The sequence below is a fragment of the Panthera leo genome, chromosome B3 (assembly GCF_018350215.1).
Source record: "Panthera leo isolate Ple1 chromosome B3, P.leo_Ple1_pat1.1, whole genome shotgun sequence".
Lineage (NCBI taxonomy): Eukaryota > Metazoa > Chordata > Mammalia > Carnivora > Felidae > Panthera > Panthera leo.
Genome location: NC_056684.1, coordinates 45,041,513 through 45,063,848, shown reverse-complemented (window position 1 = coordinate 45,063,848; position 22,336 = coordinate 45,041,513). Strand labels below are relative to the sequence as shown.

At 41.5% G+C, this 22,336-nt stretch overlaps 1 protein-coding gene across 7 annotated transcripts in view; it reads left to right on the top strand.

Annotated features, from left to right (window-relative positions):
* Nucleotides 1-441: 441 nt before the first annotated feature.
* Nucleotides 442-22,336, top strand: part of GCNT3 (glucosaminyl (N-acetyl) transferase 3, mucin type) — a 33,695-nt gene continuing 11,800 nt past the window's right edge. For 2 of the 7 annotated variants that reach the window (XR_006203556.1, XR_006203557.1), the window contains exons 1-5: nt 442-605; nt 1,592-1,777; nt 2,973-4,277; nt 5,025-5,161; nt 20,738-20,964. Coding sequence is in view for 4 of the 7 variants with exons in the window: in XM_042941865.1 (XP_042797799.1) it covers nt 3,033-4,277; nt 5,025-5,144 (1,365 nt within the window). In the remaining 3 variants the exon portion in view is untranslated. Of the gene's footprint in view, nt 606-1,591; nt 1,778-2,972; nt 5,249-5,910; nt 6,246-6,986; nt 7,175-20,737; nt 20,965-22,336 lie in introns of those variants that run through there. The other 5 variants (XM_042941865.1, XM_042941864.1, XM_042941863.1 and 2 more) reach the window with 5 other exon arrangements.

Here is a 22,336-nt window from a genome sequence, read left to right as displayed (position 1 = left end):
TTATCATTTAATCGTGTTTGCCTCAGAAATGTTACAGCTCAAAACAGAGCCAGTGGAGTGGGGCCATAAAAATGGGAGCACAGATGACCCTATACGGCTCTTTTGCTATTGGCCTGTCTCCATCTATAGTCAGAAACAGGCAGAAGATGTCCCCCAAAAGAAAAGACCTAAGTTCCCTAGGCTGTACTGGGGGCTATGTAAACACTTCTTGGAGGAAGAAGGCAACTCTGACAGATCTTGCTTATTATGTTGTTGTTTTCAGACGAAGCCCATTTTTGACATTGGCTAGGATTTCTGCTTTGCCTCTTCTGCCCCCTATTAAGCTCAGCCGACAGGGGGCGCCAGAGGGAGCCAATGAGGCCGGAGGCGGGATTTCCTGCTGGCTTCCGGTCTACTTCCTGCTTCTGTGAGCATCACCATGTCAACGCCTGTTTACTACTGGGCAGGGGCAGTCTCTTTATGTAACTGCACTGAATGCAGTTACAGTAATGGTGGACAAATACCTCGGCCACCTCAGGAGAGGTTGAGATCTCAGCCTGGGGGCCTCTTCCGAGGTCAGGGTCCCCAGCGCCTACTGAGCGGGTGGTGCTCTTCCCATCTCAGAGGTCTGAGTTTTAGCTTGTTGGCACCCTTCTTCCCAAATTTTAAATGAAAAAATTGCCAAATCTTCATTTCTCCAGCCTAGCATTAGTAGCTACTTCCAGCAATTGCCACTTCCTAATTTAGGGTGGCCTGACACCCCTCCCTGTCCCCTACAGTTCTCTACTTAACTTTATATCTAGTTAAGTTCTTTATATTAAATTGGCTCTTTCAAGTATTTGGCTAGGCATGCTGCTTTTATAGGGTGGGGGGTGTGGGGAGGGAAGGGGACGATTGGGTACAGGAGAGAAACCGTGGCAATGCCAGCAGCTTCGAAGAAGGTGTTTTGCATGCTATAATACCCAAACCAGCCAGTGGGGCTCTCACTGAAGTCCAACCACCCATAGCGTTTCCATTCCTTAGACTGCCAAGACGCTAGACTCAGACATGAGTGAGTGAGGTCTACAGTCTGAAACCCTGTGGGTGTCTCTACAACTCACAGATTATTTATAATGGGATGACAGGCAAAAGGATTTTTTTTGAGCAGTTTCTATTTGAAGAACAAACTTTTTTTTTTTTTTATAGAACTATTTTTAAAGAAAAAAAAAAGTATTTTATTGTTTTACTCTTGTAATGTTCATGGAACGAAAGAGAAGTGATATTTGGATTCCAGGCCAAAATAAGGCAGGGGCCTACCGGTGTTTCTATGGTTCCTTGCTAAAGGGGGTGGGGGTGGGTGGGGAGCTTTCAAGTTCTTGTGCCAGTGTTGACACGTTTCTATGAATGGTTTTGTGGCAGGAGAGCATGGTTACAAACTGGACTATTCTGGTTGAAATACCTGCTTGCCTTCTCAGATATTGCCAGCATTTTTTTTTCCTGCCTTGTTCACCTCCTTGAATGCCTAGTGTTTGAGAATATGCTCCTGAATGATATATGTGAGCTAGCTCTCCCATCTGAGAGCAGGAAGCTGGAAGGTGACTGATAGAGCCACCTGCTGCTCTCTACTTTGCAGAGACCGAGGAGGAGACTGAGACTGTTCCTGGACATCCTGTGAATATCAGAAAACATCTTGTGGAGGCATTAAAAGAAGGGGATATGGTGTTCACATTTGCTTCCATGGATTCCAACCAATCTTCCTTGGAAACAAACACATCTTGACAAGTGATCTTTCCTAAGCAAGGACAAAGGTATTAAAAAGGTGAGAATTTTCTTCATGTTTCATTTTTTTCTTCCTCTTAGATTCCCATGAAAGTTATGACCAGGCAGGACACAATCTTATGCTTACAAAGAGGACACAACAAGGGAAAATAGTCATTGTTGAGAGGGTTTGTCACATTTTGTTTCTCTCCTTTTAGAGTTTTTTTTCCCCCTAGATCATCTGGTTTTCTTTGATGGTACTCAGTACCCTGTACTGTATTATTTAAAAGATGGTTGTGGTTTGGAGGAAGAAGCATTAAGGCTTGTGGACAATAACAAAACAAAATGAACAAACAAAAAAACTGGGGGAAAGGCGAGTGGGGAAGAGTCCCATATTTGCTTCTTAAAGCATATGTGATATTTGGCAAATTATTTAGCTTTTATCTTCCTATTTAAAAAAGAGGCCTAATACTACTACAGCTCAGGTATGTTGTGAAGATGACCTGGGACAATGTTAAAAAAAATTTGTGGCCCACAGAAAGCACTCGTTAAATATTGTATATGCGTAGCTTTGTGTGCCTCTGTGTGTATATGTATTTTAAATTTGGATAGACTGAATTATCTACATGAGTGATTACAATGCATTTGTTGGATCATATCCAATTTTTTTGTACTTGTTTAAGAACGCTTTTTAAAAAGGGGGTGGCTAGATACCAAATCTAACCAATGAATTGTATGTAGTAAAAGTATCCTAATATGTAAATTGCCAAACAAGACCAAGAAGTGTACTTTTAAAAGGAATGAAATCTTTGGATTTCTAGAACAGACACTGAGAGTCTGAATTTCAGGGATTGTCTCTCTACACTGATTAGAAATTCTAGGCCCCAGATAAGAGCCCCATTTAGGAACAGGGTGGTCAAGGGTGGGGGAAGACTGAGGAATGAAGGGCGGGTGCAGATTTCCTCTTACTAATTAAACCTCAACGTCAACAGGTGCTCAGTTCTGTTTCCCTTTCTTTTTTTCTTGGAGGGGGGGTGGAGCCAGCCTGATCCCAGCACACATGGCCAGTTAGTCCAGTCAGGCTCTAGGCCCCCGCCAACAGGCCAGGTGTAAGAGATTCGTAGGCCGGTCTTTACTGAGGTTATTTGTCTAGTAAAGGAATGTATTTTTGCCATCACTTTGGAGTTGCACTTTTGATGTTCCTGTGAATACATGCAGGGCTAGTGTGTAATTGAAGGCATTTTGTTCTGTCCAAGGATTCCATCCTCCTCCTCCGTCCTTGTGCCCAAACTCTACTGGTTTCTCATTCCGTGAGGATGATTTGGTGGAAGAAGATACAGTGGCAGCAGCGTTACCTGTGGGCCCTGGGCTGCTATATGCTGCTGGCCATTGTTGCTCTGAGGCTTTGTCTCAGATTGAAATGTGACTTTGATTCCCTGGATCTGAAGTCCAGAGATTTTCAGAGCCGGCACTGTAGAGACATCTTGTACAAGTCCCTGAAACTGCCAGCAAAGAGATCCATCAACTGTTCTCGGATCATCCAAGGGGACCAGCAGGCAGTGATTGAGGCTGTGCTGGACAATCTGGAGATCAAGAACAAGCGGAAGCCTTTCACAGACACTGACTACCTTAACATGACCAGAGACTGTGAGCACTTTAAGGCTGAAAGGAAGTTCATACGGTTCCCTCTGAGCCAAGAAGAGTTAGACTTCCCTATTGCCTACTCAATGGTGGTCCATGAGAAAATAGAAAACTTTGAAAGATTGCTCCGAGCTGTGTATGCCCCTCAGAACATATACTGCATCCACGTGGATGAGAAATCCCCAGAAACTTTCAAAGAGGCAGTCAAGGCAATTATTTCATGCTTCCCAAATGTCTTCATGGCCAGTAAGTTGGTTCGGGTGGTTTATGCCTCCTGGTCCAGGGTGCAGGCTGACCTGAACTGTATGGAAGACTTGCTCCAGAGCCCAGTGCCATGGAAATACTTACTAAATACATGTGGGACAGACTTTCCTATAAAGACCAATGCCGAGATGGTCCTGGCCCTCAAGATGTTGAATGGGAAGAACAGTATGGAGTCAGAAATACCTACTGAGTACAAAAAGACTCGCTGGAAATATCACTATGAGACAAAAGACACATTGTATGTAACCAACAAGATGAAGGATCCTCCCCCTGATAACATACCTATGTTCACAGGGAATGCCTATATTGTAGCTTCCCGAGACTTTGTCCGACATGTCTTAGAGAACCCCAAGTCCCGACAACTGATTGAATGGGTGAAAGACACCTATAGCCCCGATGAGCATCTATGGGCCACGCTTCAGCGTGCACCATGGATGCCTGGCTCTATTCCCTACCACTCCAAGTTTCACGTCTCAGATATGGCAGCCATTGCCAGGCTGGTCAAGTGGCAGGGCCATGAGGGAAACATCAGTATGGGGGCACCTTATGCACCTTGCTCTGGAATCCACCAGCGGTCTATCTGTATTTATGGGACTGGAGACCTGCATTGGATTCTTCAAAACCATCACCTCTTGGCCAACAAGTTTGACCCAAAGGTGGATGACAATGTTCTTCAGTGTTTAGAAGAGTACTTACGTCATAAGGCCATCTATGGGACTGAACTCTGACATAAACTATAAGAGGATTGCTACCTGAGGGGCAAGAACATGTGGATACATACTCCAGATGGGCTGGGACAATGTGGGGTGGGAGACCAGGGCTCTGCAATCTGTGGCATCCCCAAGTTAGGGGGCTGCTATGGGAGTGTGAGTAAGTAGATCTGCCTTGCAACTTGCTGTCCTGGGTGAACACTCCTGGTGAGCATTCACCCACCCCACTCCTAAGAGCTCTCCCACTGACTTTGTCACAGAGTCAAAATAAGAAGCAGTTATTTGGGGGAGTAAGGGAAGTGTGGCAGGGGACCCTGGATTTCAGTTGAGTGCTTGCTGTCTGCTTTTCTACTCTATGCTGGTTCTAATAAATTCTAGGCTTGGTAGTGGGGGCGGGGTGGGACTTTAATGAAAAGAGGGCCTTTTGTGCTATTAACTTAAAAATAAATAGCTCTTTATTCAAAGCCCTACCTCTACTTTTGTCTAATAAGCCAGAAAAAAAAGATACAAGTGTGAGACTTTTTCTCATAACTATTTGTGACATTTAAAATCCCTGGTGGCTGGCAAGAGAATCTCCATTATTCCAAAGTTGATCATGGCTGAGTGTGTAAATAGCAGATTCAAAAGAATGTACAGGAACAGAGTGGATTCTTTGATTATTCAAAGCCCTCCTCATTTTGTTTACATTGCCAGATTCATGACTTCTCTGTAAGGGAAAAAGGGCGATCTGACCAGTGTGATCACTCATATACTTACGGGACAATTACAGCACTAATTTTGCCAGCTTCACAGCCAAAGCTTAATGTTCCATAGCAAAGACAGCGTTTTAGGTAAGGCCCTCATATAATTTCTTGGCCAAACTGGAACACATTTTAGTGGGGGAGGGGTTGAGAGGAGCACCTGCTTGGCTCAGTCAGTTAAGCATCTGACTCTTGATCTCAGCTCAGGTCTTGATCTCAGGGTGGCGAGTTCAAGCCCTGTGTTAGGCTCCACGCTGCAAGTGAAGCCTACTTAAAAAAAATATCGTGTTGGGAAACCAGAATGAACTAGGGCTGTCTAGCTAAATCAGGAAGTCTGGGTATTCCAAGTTTAGGCCTCTTTAGTCAAAACTCTTATTCAGGAAGGGTCACTATTTGTGGCTCTGTGGTTTATACATTTCCTTATAGGAAAACAATTGTGTGTGTACTCTCCCACACCCGCAGTAAATGTTACCCAATGAAAGATTCCTTTCTGAAGCTCCAGAGAGAGGTGACAGGCAATTGGAAGGCAACTGGGTATTAGTCATAATCTTCTGTAATGGGAAAGGGATATTATATAAAAAGGTAGACATGTCTTATACACAGAGCAACTGGTCTTCTGTGTACAATATGTTCTGGAAAAGGGATTTAGACACCAGCTGGTGTAATGTGAATGATCCGATTAATGCGTGATGTCACTACTGTGTTTCTTCTTGGTTATGATTCGCTTAATCAAGTTTTCTCTCACAGTCAACCTTCCCTGCAACCCATGTACTCTGACGTAGTTATCATTGTGTCTAACACAGTGAATTTTCTATTGGTAAGTTGTTATTTCTTGTAAGGGCCTACTCCTCTGGTGATGGGCATTGCCACCCCTCCTTACCTGCACTGTGATACCGAGTCCTCCTCCACCTTGCTCTCAGCCCCACCACGGAGGTGACTGATGAATAGTTATGTGCTCGGCAGATGAGCCCTGTGACGTCTGTTCCCAGCAGTGGTGACCATGGACCTCTCCACCTGCTACCCTTTGGGACTGTCCTTGTTCCTCCTAGGAGGGGGCTGGAAGGGGGGACCTGCTGCTGTGGGAAGTTGGCAGAAAATCTCCCATGTGTGCATGGGTTCTGAGAAAAGAACTCAGGTCTTTGGCCTCATAGTCAACTTCCTCTGTAAGTTTTCATGTGAAATAAATTGAAAAAGTTTAATATAAATTAAAAAGATAAAAGTGTGAACTTGTCATTTTGGGGGAAATAAGTTGTTGGACTTTTCCAAGCCCTGAAATTTTCTCTAGAAATATATTTAGGTGAATAGGAAGTGCTCTTTATTTAATAACATGCGGTCTTCATATCAGAAGGGTCAAAATTTGCCCTCATTTATTGAGTGTATTTTAGAAATCATATGATTAAACCAACATATCTGTTGGTTTTTTCCTTCCTTCTGAGTCATATCTGTTTCTTTAACCTTTTTGGGACAAGAAAAATCATAAGTGAGTTGTGCAACAATGTTTGTATTACCTCTCAAGGTTTGAATATTTCCTCTTTTTGATTTGGTAAGCATTGTTTAATCACTATATTTTTATTGCACGCTCTGCCTATTGTAATCTTTGCTCTTGATTGAGGGAAAATTTAAGAAAGGAAGAAAAGGCAGTTGGTAACATTGTTTGGGAATACCTGACCTGATTTGTTCAGGGGAGATCAAGTATTTGCATTAAAAATGAAAAGGACAATTGAATGCATTGCCTTCAGTAAGTACCTTCATTAAACTGAAGATCCGTTCTTCTTTCTTCCATTTAGTCAGTCATTTATTACAAAGATAGTTAAGATGTGGTTCCCATCTCTATGAAGCTTGAGTGTGTGACAGGGACTGACATAACTCCTATGTTCATTCCGCAAATAGTAACTAAACTCTTACTATTTACTAGGCATTGTTCTTGACACCAGGGATATAGCAGTCAACAAGACAGAAATCCTCATGCTCCTGTTGTTACATACTAGCAGGAAACCGACAGCAGACAGATAAGTAATACATATGTGTATCGGAAGGAGATGGTGCTAGAGAGAAATTAAAGGAAGTGATAGAGACTGTAGGAGAGTGGGGTGGAGAGGGAGAGTGCTTAACATTGGTAAATACTGTGGTCAGGGAGGCCCTTAGTGAAAAAGTGACATTTGAGTCCAGATCTGAAGAAGATGAAGGGATGATCCATGAGGATAAATGGGGGAAGAACATTCTAGGCCAAGAGGAAAGAGTTGCAAGGCCTTGAAGCAGAAGTTCGTCTTCCATGTTTGAGGAGCAGCAAGGAGGCTAGTGTCAATGGAGCAGAGGAAAGGTGGGGACAAAGAAGAGGTAACAGTACAAGGGAGAAGGGGTATGCTGTGAATGCCCTTGTAACCCATCACACAGAAATTGTCTTTGCGTGAAATAGGTAGGACATGGAAGCTTTTGAGCAGAGGACTGACTTGATCTGGCCAATGTTTCAATGGTGCACCAAGACCAGACTGGTTGGGAGGGAGGGGAAGCAGGAAGGCCAGTTAGGAGGTTCTGGCAATAATCCTGGCACTAGCAATAGTGGCTTAGGCCAGGGTTACAGAAGTAGAAATGGTGAGAGTGGTCCGATTCTAGAAATGCTTTGGCGGTTCTGTTTGAGGACCTGCTGACAGACTGAGTTTGTTTAGGAGAGAAATGGTGGAGTCAAGAATGTTTCCGAGGGTTTTGTCCTGGTGAGGAGTCAGAAGGATAGAGTTTCCGTTAACCAAGACGGGAAAACTGTGAAAGAGTGGGTTTTTAGGGGCAGATCCGGAGTTTGATGTTGCACATAGAAAATTGGAGATGCCTGTTAGACATCTAGGTAGAAATGCTGGGAGACAGATGTGTCAGGAGCCTGAGTTCGGGAGAGAGGTCTGGGCTGGAGACATTTCGTTGGTGTTCCTCCACTTACGCAGTGTGTACATGATGCTGCATACGAGCCCCAAAGGACAAAACATGGATGGACACTAAGCCCCTGGATGAACTCTGGGGATCTCCAAACTGAGAGGCCAGAGATGTAAAGAGGAAGCATATAGGAAAGTTGGAAAAGAGCAGCTAGTAGTGTGGTAGAGGGCAACATGGGTGCTCAGTATTCTGGAAGCCTGAAGGAGAAAGTGATCTGGGAAAGAGGGAGTTGATGACTAAGCCTAAAACGGCGGAAAATCACGGAAGACGGCAATGAAGAAGTGGCTACCGGGCTGAACAATGTGGAGGTGACCTGGATGAGAAGATCCGTGTTTGTGGAGTGTGGAGGTGAGAACATGACTGGAGCGGTTCAAAGAGGGTATTAGAACAAATCGGCATTCAGCGCATATAATCATTTGAGTTTTGCTCTAGCCCAAGAGAAGGGGAAAAAACTACAGCAACCGAAGGTTGAGAAGGTTGTCTTATACATTAGAAAAGTGGTAGTATGTCTGTAGGTTGATGGGAAAAATCTAGTCGAGAGAAAAGGTGTGGGAATGAGATGGGAGACCTGCCAGAGTGGCATTCTTAGGAAGAGAGGGGGTAATTCTGTAGGGCACAGGAGGCAAAGCCTATCTTTGATGGAAGACCCACAGTAACAGGAGTGAAGGCCAGTGAAGGGGCTCAGATTGCACGTGGTCAGTTCCATGAAGCAGTGGGAGCTTGTGGAGTTCGGTTTCTCTCTTCTTTCATTAACATTGCACCTGAGGTATAATACACACACAGGAAAGTATGTGTTACTAGGATCCAGGTCAGGAAATAGAACATTACCAGCAATCCAGAATGCCCCTCTATCCCTTTCCAGTTACCACCGAAGCTACTGTAAAGAAAACTATGGTCCTAACACCATAGGTGATTTTGCCTGATTTTTACCTTTCTTGTAAGTACTATATTCTCTTTTGCTTATGACTCCTTCAACTCGCTATTATGAGTTTTATCCATGTTGCTGTGTAATACTCTATTAGACAACTATACCATAGTTTATCCATTCTCTTGTTGATGAATATTTGGGTTGTTTCCAGCATTTCTCTGTTATGCTCCTGTGAACCTTCTGGAACCTGTTTTATAGAAAGCACATATACGTTGGGTACACATCAGGGGAGAAACTCGAGCAGCCATGAGCATACATGTGTTTGACTTAAGACTGTGATGTAGTTTTACAACATGATGAGTTTTACGACTCAGCTCCCACTAGCAAGGTATGAGAGTTTCATCTGCTTCCTTGTGACTTTGGGCATACTTTGTTTTATTGAGTTTCACTGAATTGTGCTTCTGTTTTTCACACCTGGAAGGTTTGTGGCAATCCTATGTTGAGAGAGTCTTTGGGTGCCATTTTTCCAACAGCATTTGTTCACTGTGTCCTTGTCATGTTTTGGTAATTCTTGAGGTGCTTCAAACTTTTTCATTATTGTTATATTTGTTACGGTGATGAGTGGTTTCTCGAGATGGAATCGACTGGTGAAGATGCTGTGAAGGTTGTTGAAATGACAACAAAGTGTTGAGTACATAAATTTAGTTGATAAAGCAGCAGCCAGAGGATTGAGTCCTTTTGGAAGAAGTTTTCTGGGTAAAATGCTATCCAACAGCATCACAGGCTACAGAGAAATTGTGAAAGGAAGAGTGAATGATGTGGCCAACTTCATTGTTGTCTTATTTTAAGAAACTGCCACAGACATCCTAGCAACCACCACCCTGGTCCACGCAGCAGCCATCAACATCGAGGCAAGACCCTCCACCAGCCAAAACATGACAACTTGCTGAAAGCCCAGATGATGGTTAGCATTTATTCTTAACGATAAAGTATTTTCAAATTAAGGTCTGTACTCTTTTTTTTTTTTTTTTTTTAAGGCATAATGCTATTGCACACACCATAGACCACAGTGTAGCATAATTGTAACTTTTATATGCACTGGGCAACCAAAAAATTAATTTGACTTGTTTTTTTGTGATAGCTGTTTCATTGCAGTGGTCTGGAGCCCGAGCCACAAAATGTCTGAGGAATGCCTGTATTTCTACTGTCATTTTAACCGTTCTGGTGAGTGGTAGTGGTACCAGGATGTACAGTTTTAATTTGCATGTGTAGTAGCTTTTCATATGTTTATTAGTCATTTAGATGTCTTGGAAGTTCTCTTATTACTTTTATTTAGTTCAGTGAAATATCGAGCAAGATGACTTTATCAGATGAGGATGGAGATTTTGGAGGTGTTTGGAAAGAGGAAAAGGTGTAATTGTTTCAAATTGGAAACTGGAAAAGAAGCCAGACCAAGGGGAAAAAACTGCCAGGCAGCATTAAGTTTCCAGTGACATTAAGGAGGGTGAGTCTAAAAAGAAATCAGCTATTCATCCACATTCAGCTGCTAGAGGACAGGCATATAGAGTAGGATTTACTCAGGTGTGTGATCTACCCAAGGAAGTATGAGAGGGGGCAAAGGAGCTTATGTTATGTGCAAGAGAGTGGTCATAATGATGACCATGGAACTGAATCTGAGTAAGGTGGAAGGGGAGGGGGGAATCCTGGAATAGGTAAAAGGGGCATAGTGGAGTGTCAAGTTCTTGATGTGTTGGGATTGCTTGGAAGTGAGGGATTTGTTCTATTTCAAGGAGTCTATTAAAGGTTTACAGAAACAGTAACATTTGAACTCTCTTAAATCTTTAATTATAAATTTCCCCTTCCTCCTTTTTGGTCTTCTTGGCAATTTGTTGAACAAGGTAGGTCTTTTCCCTCTACATTTTCCCTCACATTGTGGATTCTGCTTATAGGATCCTATCAGTTCTTTCATTTAACATATTTCTCTCCCCAATATTTCTTATAAACTGGTATTTGGATCTGGGGGAGCCTGATCCAGTTTTGAAATTTTGCCAAGAAAATGTCATGGTTGGTTTTTTGTATTTCCTGTTGTATCCCAGCAGGAGGTACATAACATCGTTTTGTGAGTGTGTGTGTGTGTGTGTGTGTGTGTGTGTGTGTATGTGTGTTTTAAAATGATGGGACTGAACTGTGGGGTTTGGACGTTGTCAGCATGATTATAAATTCCCCATAACCTTTCGACCTAATCGTTTTAGCAGTCATTGATGATCGTTGATATTATTTCATAATGAATTGTAAAATGGAAACCTCTTAATTCTACAAATCCTTCACATTTTTATAAAGCACAAATTTTTCATAACTATTATTCCAGTGAGGTAGTTATTTCCCATTATCAGCTTTTAGAACACTGAACAGTTTAGCTAGCAGCAAATTTACATACATAGGGAAGGTGTTGGTATCATTTTGAACCTGTGGTTTAAAAACATACTTTATATGCTGTGATGCACTTCAATTATTTTGATGCTTGAAATGCTCCATTTTTGGCTAGTGTATTATTTTCCTGTGGCTACTGTACCAAATTGTCACAAATTTGGTAGCTGTAAATAACAGAAATTTTATTGTTTCACAGTCCTGGAGGCCAGAAACCCAAAATCAGTTTCACTGGGTTAAAATCCAGGTATTGGCAAGGCTGTGATCCCTGTGAAGGCTGTAGGGGTGAATGTGGTCCTTGCCTCTTCTACCTTCTGGTACCTGCCAGCCATCCTTGGCTTGTAGCCACATTACTCCAACCTCCACCTCTGTGGTCATATGGCTTTCTCTTCTGTGTCTCAAATCTTCTTATGCATCCCTCTCATAAAAGAGATGTATGACTGCCTTTAGGACACACCCTGACTATCCCGTGGTCTCTCCATTTCAAAATCCTTAGTCACATTTGCAAAATTTTTTCAGTATAAGGAAACACATCTTTCAAAGATTAGGACCTGATATCATTGGTGGCCATTATGCAGCCTGCTAAAGCTAGTGAGAGCCCTTTAAAGTTAGGCTTTAAAATCCCCAAAGCTCTGTGTCTTTTTGACTTGACTCCAGGAATTTCTGATAACTGCCTTATTTTCCGAAACAAGAAGGCTTTCCGAGTTCTCTATATTTCTCATCACTTACCTTTAATTAGCCATTCTCCAAGGAGGTGGGTTTTGTTGTTGTTGCTTTAAAAGTGTGAATGGTATTTATAAACTACAATTTGGGCATTAGGAATGCTCTTTGCTAGTGAGTTGTCCACTGAATCAAAGGATCCAGGAATCAAGCAGGGCTTGGGGAGTAGGAAGAATGACTCTTCTCAATAATACATCTAATAACCCCACTCACAGAATTTTGGCTTCTGTACTTGAAACTTTGGGATCTGCTGGTTGAGTCCCAAGGGAGGAATGTGTCCATTAGGAAACCAACAGTGCTCTCAATGAACTGGAAAGTGTGACTTGCACTTGGGCATTTAGGGTGCTTGTGCCACTGAACCAAGGGGAAAAGTAAGGGGTTACTGTATTGACTGGGGTGCTTGGTCTCAATTGTCAAGGGAAATATGGCTGTTGCTAAGCAATGGAGGGCACTCTCTGGAGTGCTTCCGTAGTGCTTCTACGTTCAGCTGTTCAAAGTTAATAAAAGGCTACAGTAACTCACCAAAGGAAGAATCAATAAGGACTTAGATACTTCAGGAATGAAGGGTAGGGTCTCCTCACTAGGTAAAAAACCCCAGCCGGCTAAGATGCTGACTGAGGGCAACAAGAAAATGATCTGGGCTGTGAAGACAAGATGAGAGATAGCCAGATGATTTATAACAATGAGGACAATGCCAGCTGTTGCTTTCCTACATATTTTCACTTGTTAATCACCTTCCCTCTCTCTTCTGTTAAATATAAAAGTTTTGGTGGTGACTGATTTATAATTGAGACTCAAGATGATAAAATATCCTCCAGGGGGATTGTCTCAACTAAAATTCTCATCATCCAGATGTTCATAGTGACTGGTGGGATGTTTTGTCTTTCTTTGGGGGGAGAGATTAAGTGTACTTTGTACAAGAAAAGTTCGTTGTGTATAAATCTCAAAAGAGGCAAGAGGATGGATGTACAGGCAGAGTAGTTAAAGGAGGGTGCTGGATATTGTCTGTTCCTTCAGCTCTCTCTCTATATATTTATGCTTTGAGAGAGAGAGAGAGAGAACATAAGCAGGGGAGGGGCAGAGAGAGGGGGAGATACAGAATCTGAAGCAGGCTCCAGGCTCTGAGCTGTCAGCACAGAGCCTGATGCAGGGTTCGGGCTCACGAACCACGAGATCATGACCTGAGCCAAAGTTGGAAGCTTAACCAACTGAGCCACCTGGGTACCCCTCCTCCAGCTCCATATTAACTCTTCTATATTTTTTCCTCTTCACTGTTGTGGCAGGAGATCCACAAGCTACATTTCCCTAGACTCTGCAGCTAGATTTCTGTAAGTCTGACCTGTGAGAGGCACTACTGGGATACTGGGGGGGAGAACCCATCTTCCAGTGGTGTCACAAGCAATGGTACTGGCTGCGGTACTCCAGCTGCAGAAGCTGGAGTGCACCAGCACAGTGGCAGCTGTGGCTGATGAGAGTAGGCTCTTGGCTGCTTGGTTCCACAGTAGCAGCCTCAGCGATAGTGACTGTGGGTCTTAGGATTTTCCTTTTTGCTTCTTCCAGCCATAGGAATAGCAGCTGTTTCCTTAGTATTCTTTAGATACACTTATTCCTCCTTTGCTCCTCCAGCCCTTTGAAGACCTTTGTAACAAACTCCCTATATTACATTTCTTGTGTTTGAAACACTTTCTAAAAAAAATTTAAAAAATAACTTGTTTTTGAGAGAGGGAATGTGCATGAATGGGGGACGGTCAGAGAGAGAGGAAGACAGAGGCTCCGTGGTGACAGTAGAGAGCCCTACATGGGGCTCAGATTCACAAATGGTAAGACCATGACCTGAGCCATAGTTGGACACTTAACCGACTAAGCCACTCAGGTGCCCCTAAATTTTTTCTAAAGTTTATTTTTATTTGAGAGAGATACAGAGAACAAGTGGGGGAGGGGCAGAGAGAGGGAGGGAGACATAAGAGCCAAAGCAGGCTCCATGCTATCACCGAAGAGCCCCACACAGGGCTTGAATTCCCAAACCATGAGATCATGACCTGAGCTGAAATCAAGAGTTGGACGCTCAACTGACTGAGCCACCCACACACCCTGTTTGAAATACTTAATGTGGTTTCTGTTTCACTGATTAGACACTGACTGATACACTTCCTCTACGACTGGTATTATCAGGGCCCCCAAGACAAGCTGAAGACATAGTTCTTTTCCTCAGGGGTCCTACAGCTTGTCAAGACAAGAAGATAATTCGGTACTAAGTAGGGTGGTACAGAAATTCGGAGACATGGGAAATGGAAAGATGAGGAAAAGCTTCTCAGATGTGGTGGGGCTCAACTAGAACAGACAGCTCTGGGGAAGGCAGGGAGAAGACACATAGCAGGTTTTCTCCTAAGCATTATTTTTTTAAAGGTTAAAAAAACCCAAAAACCTGTTGGCAAAATATACCTAACATTAAGTTGACCATCTTAGCCATTGTAAAGTGTACAATTCATTATGGTTCGTGTTGTTTTGCAACCAATCTCCCAGAACTTTTTTCGTCTTGCAAAACAAAACTCTGTACCCGTTAAACAACTAAATCCTCCCAACCCCAACCCCTGGCAGCCACCATTCTGTCTAAGTTTGACTGTTGTAGGTCCCTCATGTAAGTGGGACCATAGGGTATAGGTGCTTATCTTTCACTTAGCATAATATCCTCAAATTTCATCCATGTTGTAGCATGTGTGAGACTTTTTTAAAGGCTGAATGATATTGCATTGTATGTGTATGTAACATTTTGTTTATCCATTTGTTCATCAATAGACACTTGTGTTGCTTCAACCTTTTGACTCTTACGAATAACGCTGTTGTGAACACTGGTGTACAAATATTTCTTTCAGTCTCTGCTTTCATTTAGTTTTGGTATATACCCAGGAGTAGGAAGGCTGGATCATAGAGTAATTCTAGTTGAAAATTTTTGAGGGACTGCCATGTTTTCCATAGTAGCTGTACCATTTTATAGTCAGTTGTACACAAGGGCTGCAATTTCTCTACATCCTTACCAACACTTGTATTTTGTTAGTTTTGTTTTGATAGTAGCCATCGTAATGGGTGTGAGGTGGTCCTCAACACTTAAGGTTTTGTTTTGAGCTATATGGTTTTTAAGAAGTCGGTGGAATTTGTTATCTGTTTCTGTGGTAATAAGGTGTTTTTTACCCTATTTAAAGAATGTCTTTTGCTGTTTTTCGTCAGTTAGATTATGGAGTGCATCATTATCCTGTTTGGAGTTTATCAAACTTCTTCACTCTGTCAGTTTAGGGCTTTCCTCAAATCTGAAAAAAATTGGCCATTATTTGTTCATTTTTCTATGTGACAAAAAGAAAATGCTGTATTCTGGATAGATTTTATTGCTAGGTCTTCAATTTCACTGAACTTTTCTTTTGCAGTGTCTAATTTGTTAATTTATCCAATATTTCACTGCATATATAGTTATTTTTTATTTCTATCCCATTTTGGTTACTTAAAAATATTTTAAATTTTTTTCATGTTTTTAATACTTGTACAAAATTAGCTGTCTTAACATCCTTGTCTGCTGGCTTTCATCACTGCCATGTCTGGGTCTTTTCCTATAGACTACTCTTTCTTTTAGTTATGGGTCACATTTTTCTGCTTCTTAACATGTCTACTAATTCTTTAATTAGATAGGTGCAGGACATTATGACTGTTACATCATTGAGGAACTGGATTTTGTTTACTTAGCAGTGTCAGGCTTTGTTTTAGCAATTATTTGTGGATCAGTTTGATCCCTTTGAATCTTGTATTTAAAGCATCTTTGCTAGGGTGGGTCTAAGCTAAAGTGGACTTCACTCCAGGGATAGGTTTTTTTTAATATATTTTTTTAAGTTTTATTTATTTATTTTGAGAGACACAGAGACAGTGTGAGTGGGGAGGGGCAGAGAGAGAGGAGAGAGAGAATCTCAAGCAGGCTCAGCACTGTCAGCTAAGAGCCTGATGCGGGGCTCGAACTCATGAAACCACAAGATCATGACCTGAGCTGAAACTGAGTTGGACGCTTAACCAGCTGAGCCACCCAGGTGCCCCTTACTCCAGGGATATTTTATGGTCACTACAAACGGCATGATCCCCCTCTACTTAATACCCTGGGTGATTACTGAGGACTCTTCACTCTCGCTCTTCACCCTCTGTGAGCTCTGGGAATTGCTGTTTGCAACTAGCCTCGTAACCTAAGTCACTTCTTGCTTGATCCTGTAGAGTGTCATTCTACCTATATGCAGCCAAGTACTCAGTGAAGACACAGTGAAGACACTGTATTGATTCCTTTCTGGAATTGTGCTTACTTCCAATTACCTCACTGTCCCTAAACTCTGATCTCTACTTTGCATTACCACACAGTTACACATGTATTTTCTTGTGATAAGAACTTTTATGATTTTTCTCTTAGCAACTTTCAAATATGTAATACATATATGGGCACCATCTGGGACATTACATCCCTAGGACTTACTTATAACTGGAAGTTTGTACCTTTTGACCATCTTCAACCATTTTGTCCACCCAACTCTACTCCCTGCCCCTGGTAAACACTGATCTATTCTCTGTATCAATTTTTTTTTTTTTTTAAGATACCACATAAAAGTGAGATCATACAGAATGTGCTTTCTTTTTCACTTAGTATAATTCTCAAGATGTATCTATCCATCTTGTCACAAATGGCAGAATTTCCTTCTTTTTTATGCCTGAATAATATTCCATTGTGTATGTATTTATATATATCACATTGTCTTCATCTAATGACAGACACAGGTCATATCAGTGTCTCAGTTATTATAAATAATGCTGCAAGAACATAGGCATGCAGATATCTTTTCAAGATAGTGACTTTGTTTCCTTTGGAGAAATAGCCAGAAGTGGAATTGCTGGATCGTATGGTAGTTCTATTTTTAATGTTTTGAGGAATTTTCACATGGTTTTCCATAGTGGCTGTACCAATTTATATGATCACCAATGGTGCACACGAGTTCTCCACATCCTAACACTTAATTCCTGTCTTGCTGATACCAGCCATTCTAACAGGTTTGAGGTATGGTATCTCATTGTGGTTTTGATTTGCATTTCCCTGATATTAGTGATACTGAGCTCCTTTTCACGTATCTGCTAGCATTTGTATGTCTTCTTTGGAAAAATATCTATTTGAAATCCTTATTTTTTAATTAGACTGTTTTCTATTGAGTTGTAGGAGTTGGTAATATATTTTGAGTGTTAACATCTTATCAGATATATGGTTTGCAAATATTTTCTCCCATTCAGTAGGTTGCCTTTTCATTTCATTGATGGTTTCCTTTGCTATGCAGGTTTTTTTGGTTTGTACAGGGCTACTTGTTTGTTTTTGCTTTTGTTGCCTTTGAAGTTAGATCCAAAAAAAAATCACGAAGACTGATGCCAAGGAGCTTACCATCTGTGTTCTTCTAGGAGTTTCATGGTTTCAGGTCTTACATTCAAGGCTTTAATCCATTTTGAGCATTTTTTTTTTTTTTTTTTTTTTAAGATTTAAGTATTTCCTACACTCAACGTGGGACCTGAATTCATAACCCTGAGATCAAGAGTTGCACACTGTACCAACTGAGCCAGCCAGGCACCCCTGAGCTCATTTTCATGTATGGTAGAAGATAGTGGTTGAGTTTCATTCTTTTGCTGAAGCTGTTCAGTTTTCTCAACACGAGTTATTAAAGAGACTGTCTTTTCCCCATGGGTATATTCTTGGCTCTTTGGTCATGAATTAGTTGGGACATATATGTGTGGGTTTATTTCTGGGCTCTCTGTTCCATTGATCCATGTGTCTCTTCCTATGCCAATACCATACTGTTTTGATTATTATAGCTTTGTTAATATCCTTTGAAGTCAGGGAACATAATGCCTCTAGCTCTTCTTTCTCAAGATTGTTTTGGCTATTTGGGTGTTTGGTGGCACTTCATCTTGGAAAATAGAATGTATGAAAATCATAGGGAGAAAAACATAGAGCATGTGTGTCCACTCCCTTAACTTAGACAAAGGTTTGGTACTTACCCATGTATTCTAAAAGTGTAAAGAATAATCTCCAATCTCTGCCTAGGGGCAAAGGAACCAATTTTGAAGCCAATTTCTCCTGGAACAGAACTTTAAGGGTTCACATAGTCTTTCGGCACAGTGCTCTTGAGCTAATCCTACTAAATTCTTTGCTGCATGTTGACACATTCCTATACCTATTATAAAGTGAAATGCCTTGCCCTAAACCCCGTGGAAAGTCTATCTACCTATGTACTAGGAAAATAAGGTTCTAGTATTACCACAGCATTAAAAAAAACAAAACAAAACTGGATGAGTTTTCACCAAATTAGAGGGCATTTTCAGAATGGATTGACAAAGTCTTTAAAATCTACTGGAGGGTCCTGAAAGTCTCCAGAAAGGAATGGCAATCATTGTATTAAGCAACTGAAACTGAGTTATGAGACAGCTATGTGGGTCCCATATGCCATGATAGTAAGATAATGTGGACAGAGAAAACCATAGTAAAAAAACAAGCCCTAAATATATTTTAGGACAAATGCCACACATTACAGGCATTAAGATAAAAACCCAAGAACTCTTTTTTTAATTTTTTTTTCAACGTTTTTTTATTTATTTTTGGGACAGAGAGAGACAGAGCATGAACGGGGGAGGGACAGAGAGAGACAGAGCATGAACGGGGGAGGGACAGAGAGAGAGGGAGACACAGAATCGGAAACAGGCTCCAGGCTCCGAGCCATCAGCCCAGAGCCTGACGCGGGGCTCGAACTCACAGACCGCGAGATCGTGACCTGGCTGAAGTCGGACGCTTAACCGACTGCACCACCCAGGCGCCCCCCAAGAACTCTTTTAAGAAATTTTCTAACATATATTCAAATAGTGAGGTGAGTATCATGAATCCCATTTACCTATTACTAACCTTAATTTTGTTTTATTAGGGTCTCTCCTCCTCTTCTCCCAGCCCCTGATCACTTCCCTCCTTAGTTTTTGCAGTGCCAGGCATCAGAGTTTCATTTGAAAATATTTTAGTAGCAGGCATGGATTATGATTTACTGCATTCTCACTTGGACAGCTCCGTGTATTGTGCTCTTACATGTGTAGTCGTAAGGACTTAAAGCAATGCTATGAAGGACCGCTTGTATTTTCATTTAGTTTTACAGCTTTGGGGCTTTATACTCCCCGTTCAGGCTTTTTGGTCTTGGAGAAGTGGACCCCTATCTGGATCTTGACTTTCTGGTGCACTGGATGAGGATGGGTTTATTGGTTGATCTTGAAGTTTCCATCACCTTTGAAGTCTCTGATCTGTGAACCTCATCACGGGACCAGTGAAATTTCCCTGGTCTGGGGCTCTGTCATTCCCACAATTAATCTTCTAGGCTAAATTTTAACTCCTGCCAGGATACTTGTCTATCTTCCCTGCATTATTTCAGCTTTGTTTCATAGGTCTCCCCCCACCCAAAGCCCATTAAAGGTGCTGTATTTGCTTGCTCTGGGAATGCAAGCTGGTGTAGCCACTCTGGAAAACAGTGTGGAGGTTCCTCAAAAAACTAAAAATAGAACTACCCTACCACCCAGCAATTGCACTACTAGGTATTTATCCAAGGGATACAGGTGTGCTGTTTCGAAGGGACACATGCACCCCCATGTTTATAGCAGCACTAGCAACTATTAGCTAGTGCTATAGCAGCACTAGCAACTATTTAGCTATTTAGCAATAGCTAAAATATCGAAAGAACCCAAATGTCCATCGGTGGATGAGTGGATAAAGAAGATGTGGTATATATATATAATGGAGTATTACTTGGCAATCAAAAAGAACGAAATCTTGCCATTTCCAACTACATGGATGGAACTGGAGGGTATTGGAGGGTATTATGCTAAGTGAAATTAGAGAAAGACAAAAATCATATGACTTCACTCATATGAGGACTTTAATATAAAAACAGGGAGGGGGACAAACAGAAGAGACTCATAAATATGGAGAACAAACTGAGGGCTACTTCGAGGGGTTGTGGGAGGAGGGATGGGCTAAATGGGTAAGGGGCACTAAGGAATCTACTCCAGAAATCATTGTTGCACTATATGCTAACTAATTTGGATGTAAATTTATTTCATTTAAAAAATAAAATAATAAATTAAATAATTTGCTCAGCTTTCAAGACCTCTGGTATTCTGCTTGCAGTCTACCATGTCAACTGTATCTTCCACTTTCCCTTACCATGTGCTGTTCTATTAAGTCCAAATTTTGTAACTATGCTACAAATAATGGCTTCCCATCATATATATATTCCCATCTTATATATGTGTGTGTATATATATATATATATATATACACACACACACACACACACATATTCAAATACGTGTACATCAACTTTCAAAATTTTACCCTTAGTAGCATTTAATTATGATCCACTCAAAACTGAAGGCAACCTTTCACACTGTGATTGATGTCTACCAAGAGATATTCACTTTTCTTTTCCAAAATTAGCTGTAGATAGATCACAACAAACCAGCCAAACAGCAACCAATCTGGCAGTAAATGCAGAGAGGGTACTCTTTCCTATTAGGGTGTTAAAATAGCATTTAGTAATGCATTCATAGTGGACTGATTTTACATTATTACAAAAGCCCAGCTTTTTGTCCTAGTAGTAGAAAAACTAATCGATTTTTTTCTTCTTTCACATTGACAGACAAGCTTATTATCACTGGAGCCCATGGCCAGCTGGGAAAGGACACAGTGGCTTGAGTTCTTGCTGTGACCCTTTAGTAATTCCAGTAAAGTCTGAGTACCACTATGGGAGCATTAGAACACCTACACTGCAATAAAAGAATCAACTGTGTGATGTGTATGCAAGTAACCAGAACTGACAGGACATGTGACCTAGGACTACTGACCTCCTGCCTGGGCAAAGCAGAGGTGTGTATGGTGACTATAACTGAAGTACAAGAACTGACTTAAACTGGGGGGAATGAAATCTGAACCCCAGGGGTTCCATACCAGTTACCTGGATTGAGTACAGAAATGGACCACGTTCTTCCTGTGTCTTATGTCTTTTCATGTCTTTAAAGGGCTCCTTTGTAAGAGGAGATCAGTATGGGCTATATACTCAGAGACACAACTGGGTAGGATTTTGATTTTTAAAAGGAAAGCCATGAAAAATGGAGGAAACAACGTAACGAAACTTGACTGGAACAGACTACGATGGTTGGTAGGGAAGGTTTGGAAGGGAATGCTGGAATAGATTACTAGAATGGGGTGTGAAAATAAAAGTTAGTGTCCATGTGAGAGCAAGGCTTACACTGACCTGCTGAGGTCATCTGGCAGAAGCACCCAGAGGGTGCAAGTTATTGTTGCTCCAGTTAGTAGGTCAGGCCAGTCAACAGTATCTTACAACAAACTCCTCACCCAGGGTGCATATGCTGCTTCTCTTAGCTCTTGGATATCTATTGATACCATTTACAGAATTTTAAATTCCCAAACAGGTACAGAACTCTAGCCCTATATTTCTTTCTGTAACATCTCAGTAACTAACAAAAAAAATTTTTTTAATCATGACTTACTCCTTAAGAACTAGAAATTTCTGGGCCCCTGGGGGGCTCAGTCATTAGGCATCTGACTTCACCTCAGGTCATGATCTCATGGTTTGTGAGTTCGAGTCCCACATTGAGTGAGCTGGGGTCCTGCTTCTCTCTCTCTCTCCTCCACTCCCCCCCCCCCCCCCGCCCCACCCCTCCTGGGAGTTCTGTCTCTAGCTCACTTGTGCCCTCTCTCTCTCAAAAAAGAACTTGAAATTTCTACAACCACTGTTTACTATCAACATACTTGTCCCCTAACCATTATGTGTAACCTCCAAAGTAAAAAGGTTTGGTTTTGATTAACTGCAATTAAGAAAAATCCTAATTCCGTAACTTTTGGTAATTTAGAGAGGTTGAGTTTCAATTTGTTAATGTGTAAAAAAGAACAGAGGTCTTCTGGGGTTGTTGTGAAGATCATCCAGTGGAATATATGTAACAGAGCACTTGGTCTCACCCATAATAAAGTTAGTTATGTTATAGCTATTATTTTACAAACAAAAGTCTGTGCTGCTAAATAGATCAGACTTGAGCACTGGTTGTTTAATGACACCTGTTACATAATGTGCTTCTACAAATGAATAGAGAGAACTATGTGTAATACAAAGACCTATTTAACATTTTAATAGATTTATAAAAAGCTGTTTTGCTGAAGATCACTGCCAACTCTATTATCTCTCAGCAGCTTTATCTTTTAGAGAGAGAAGGAGGTAATT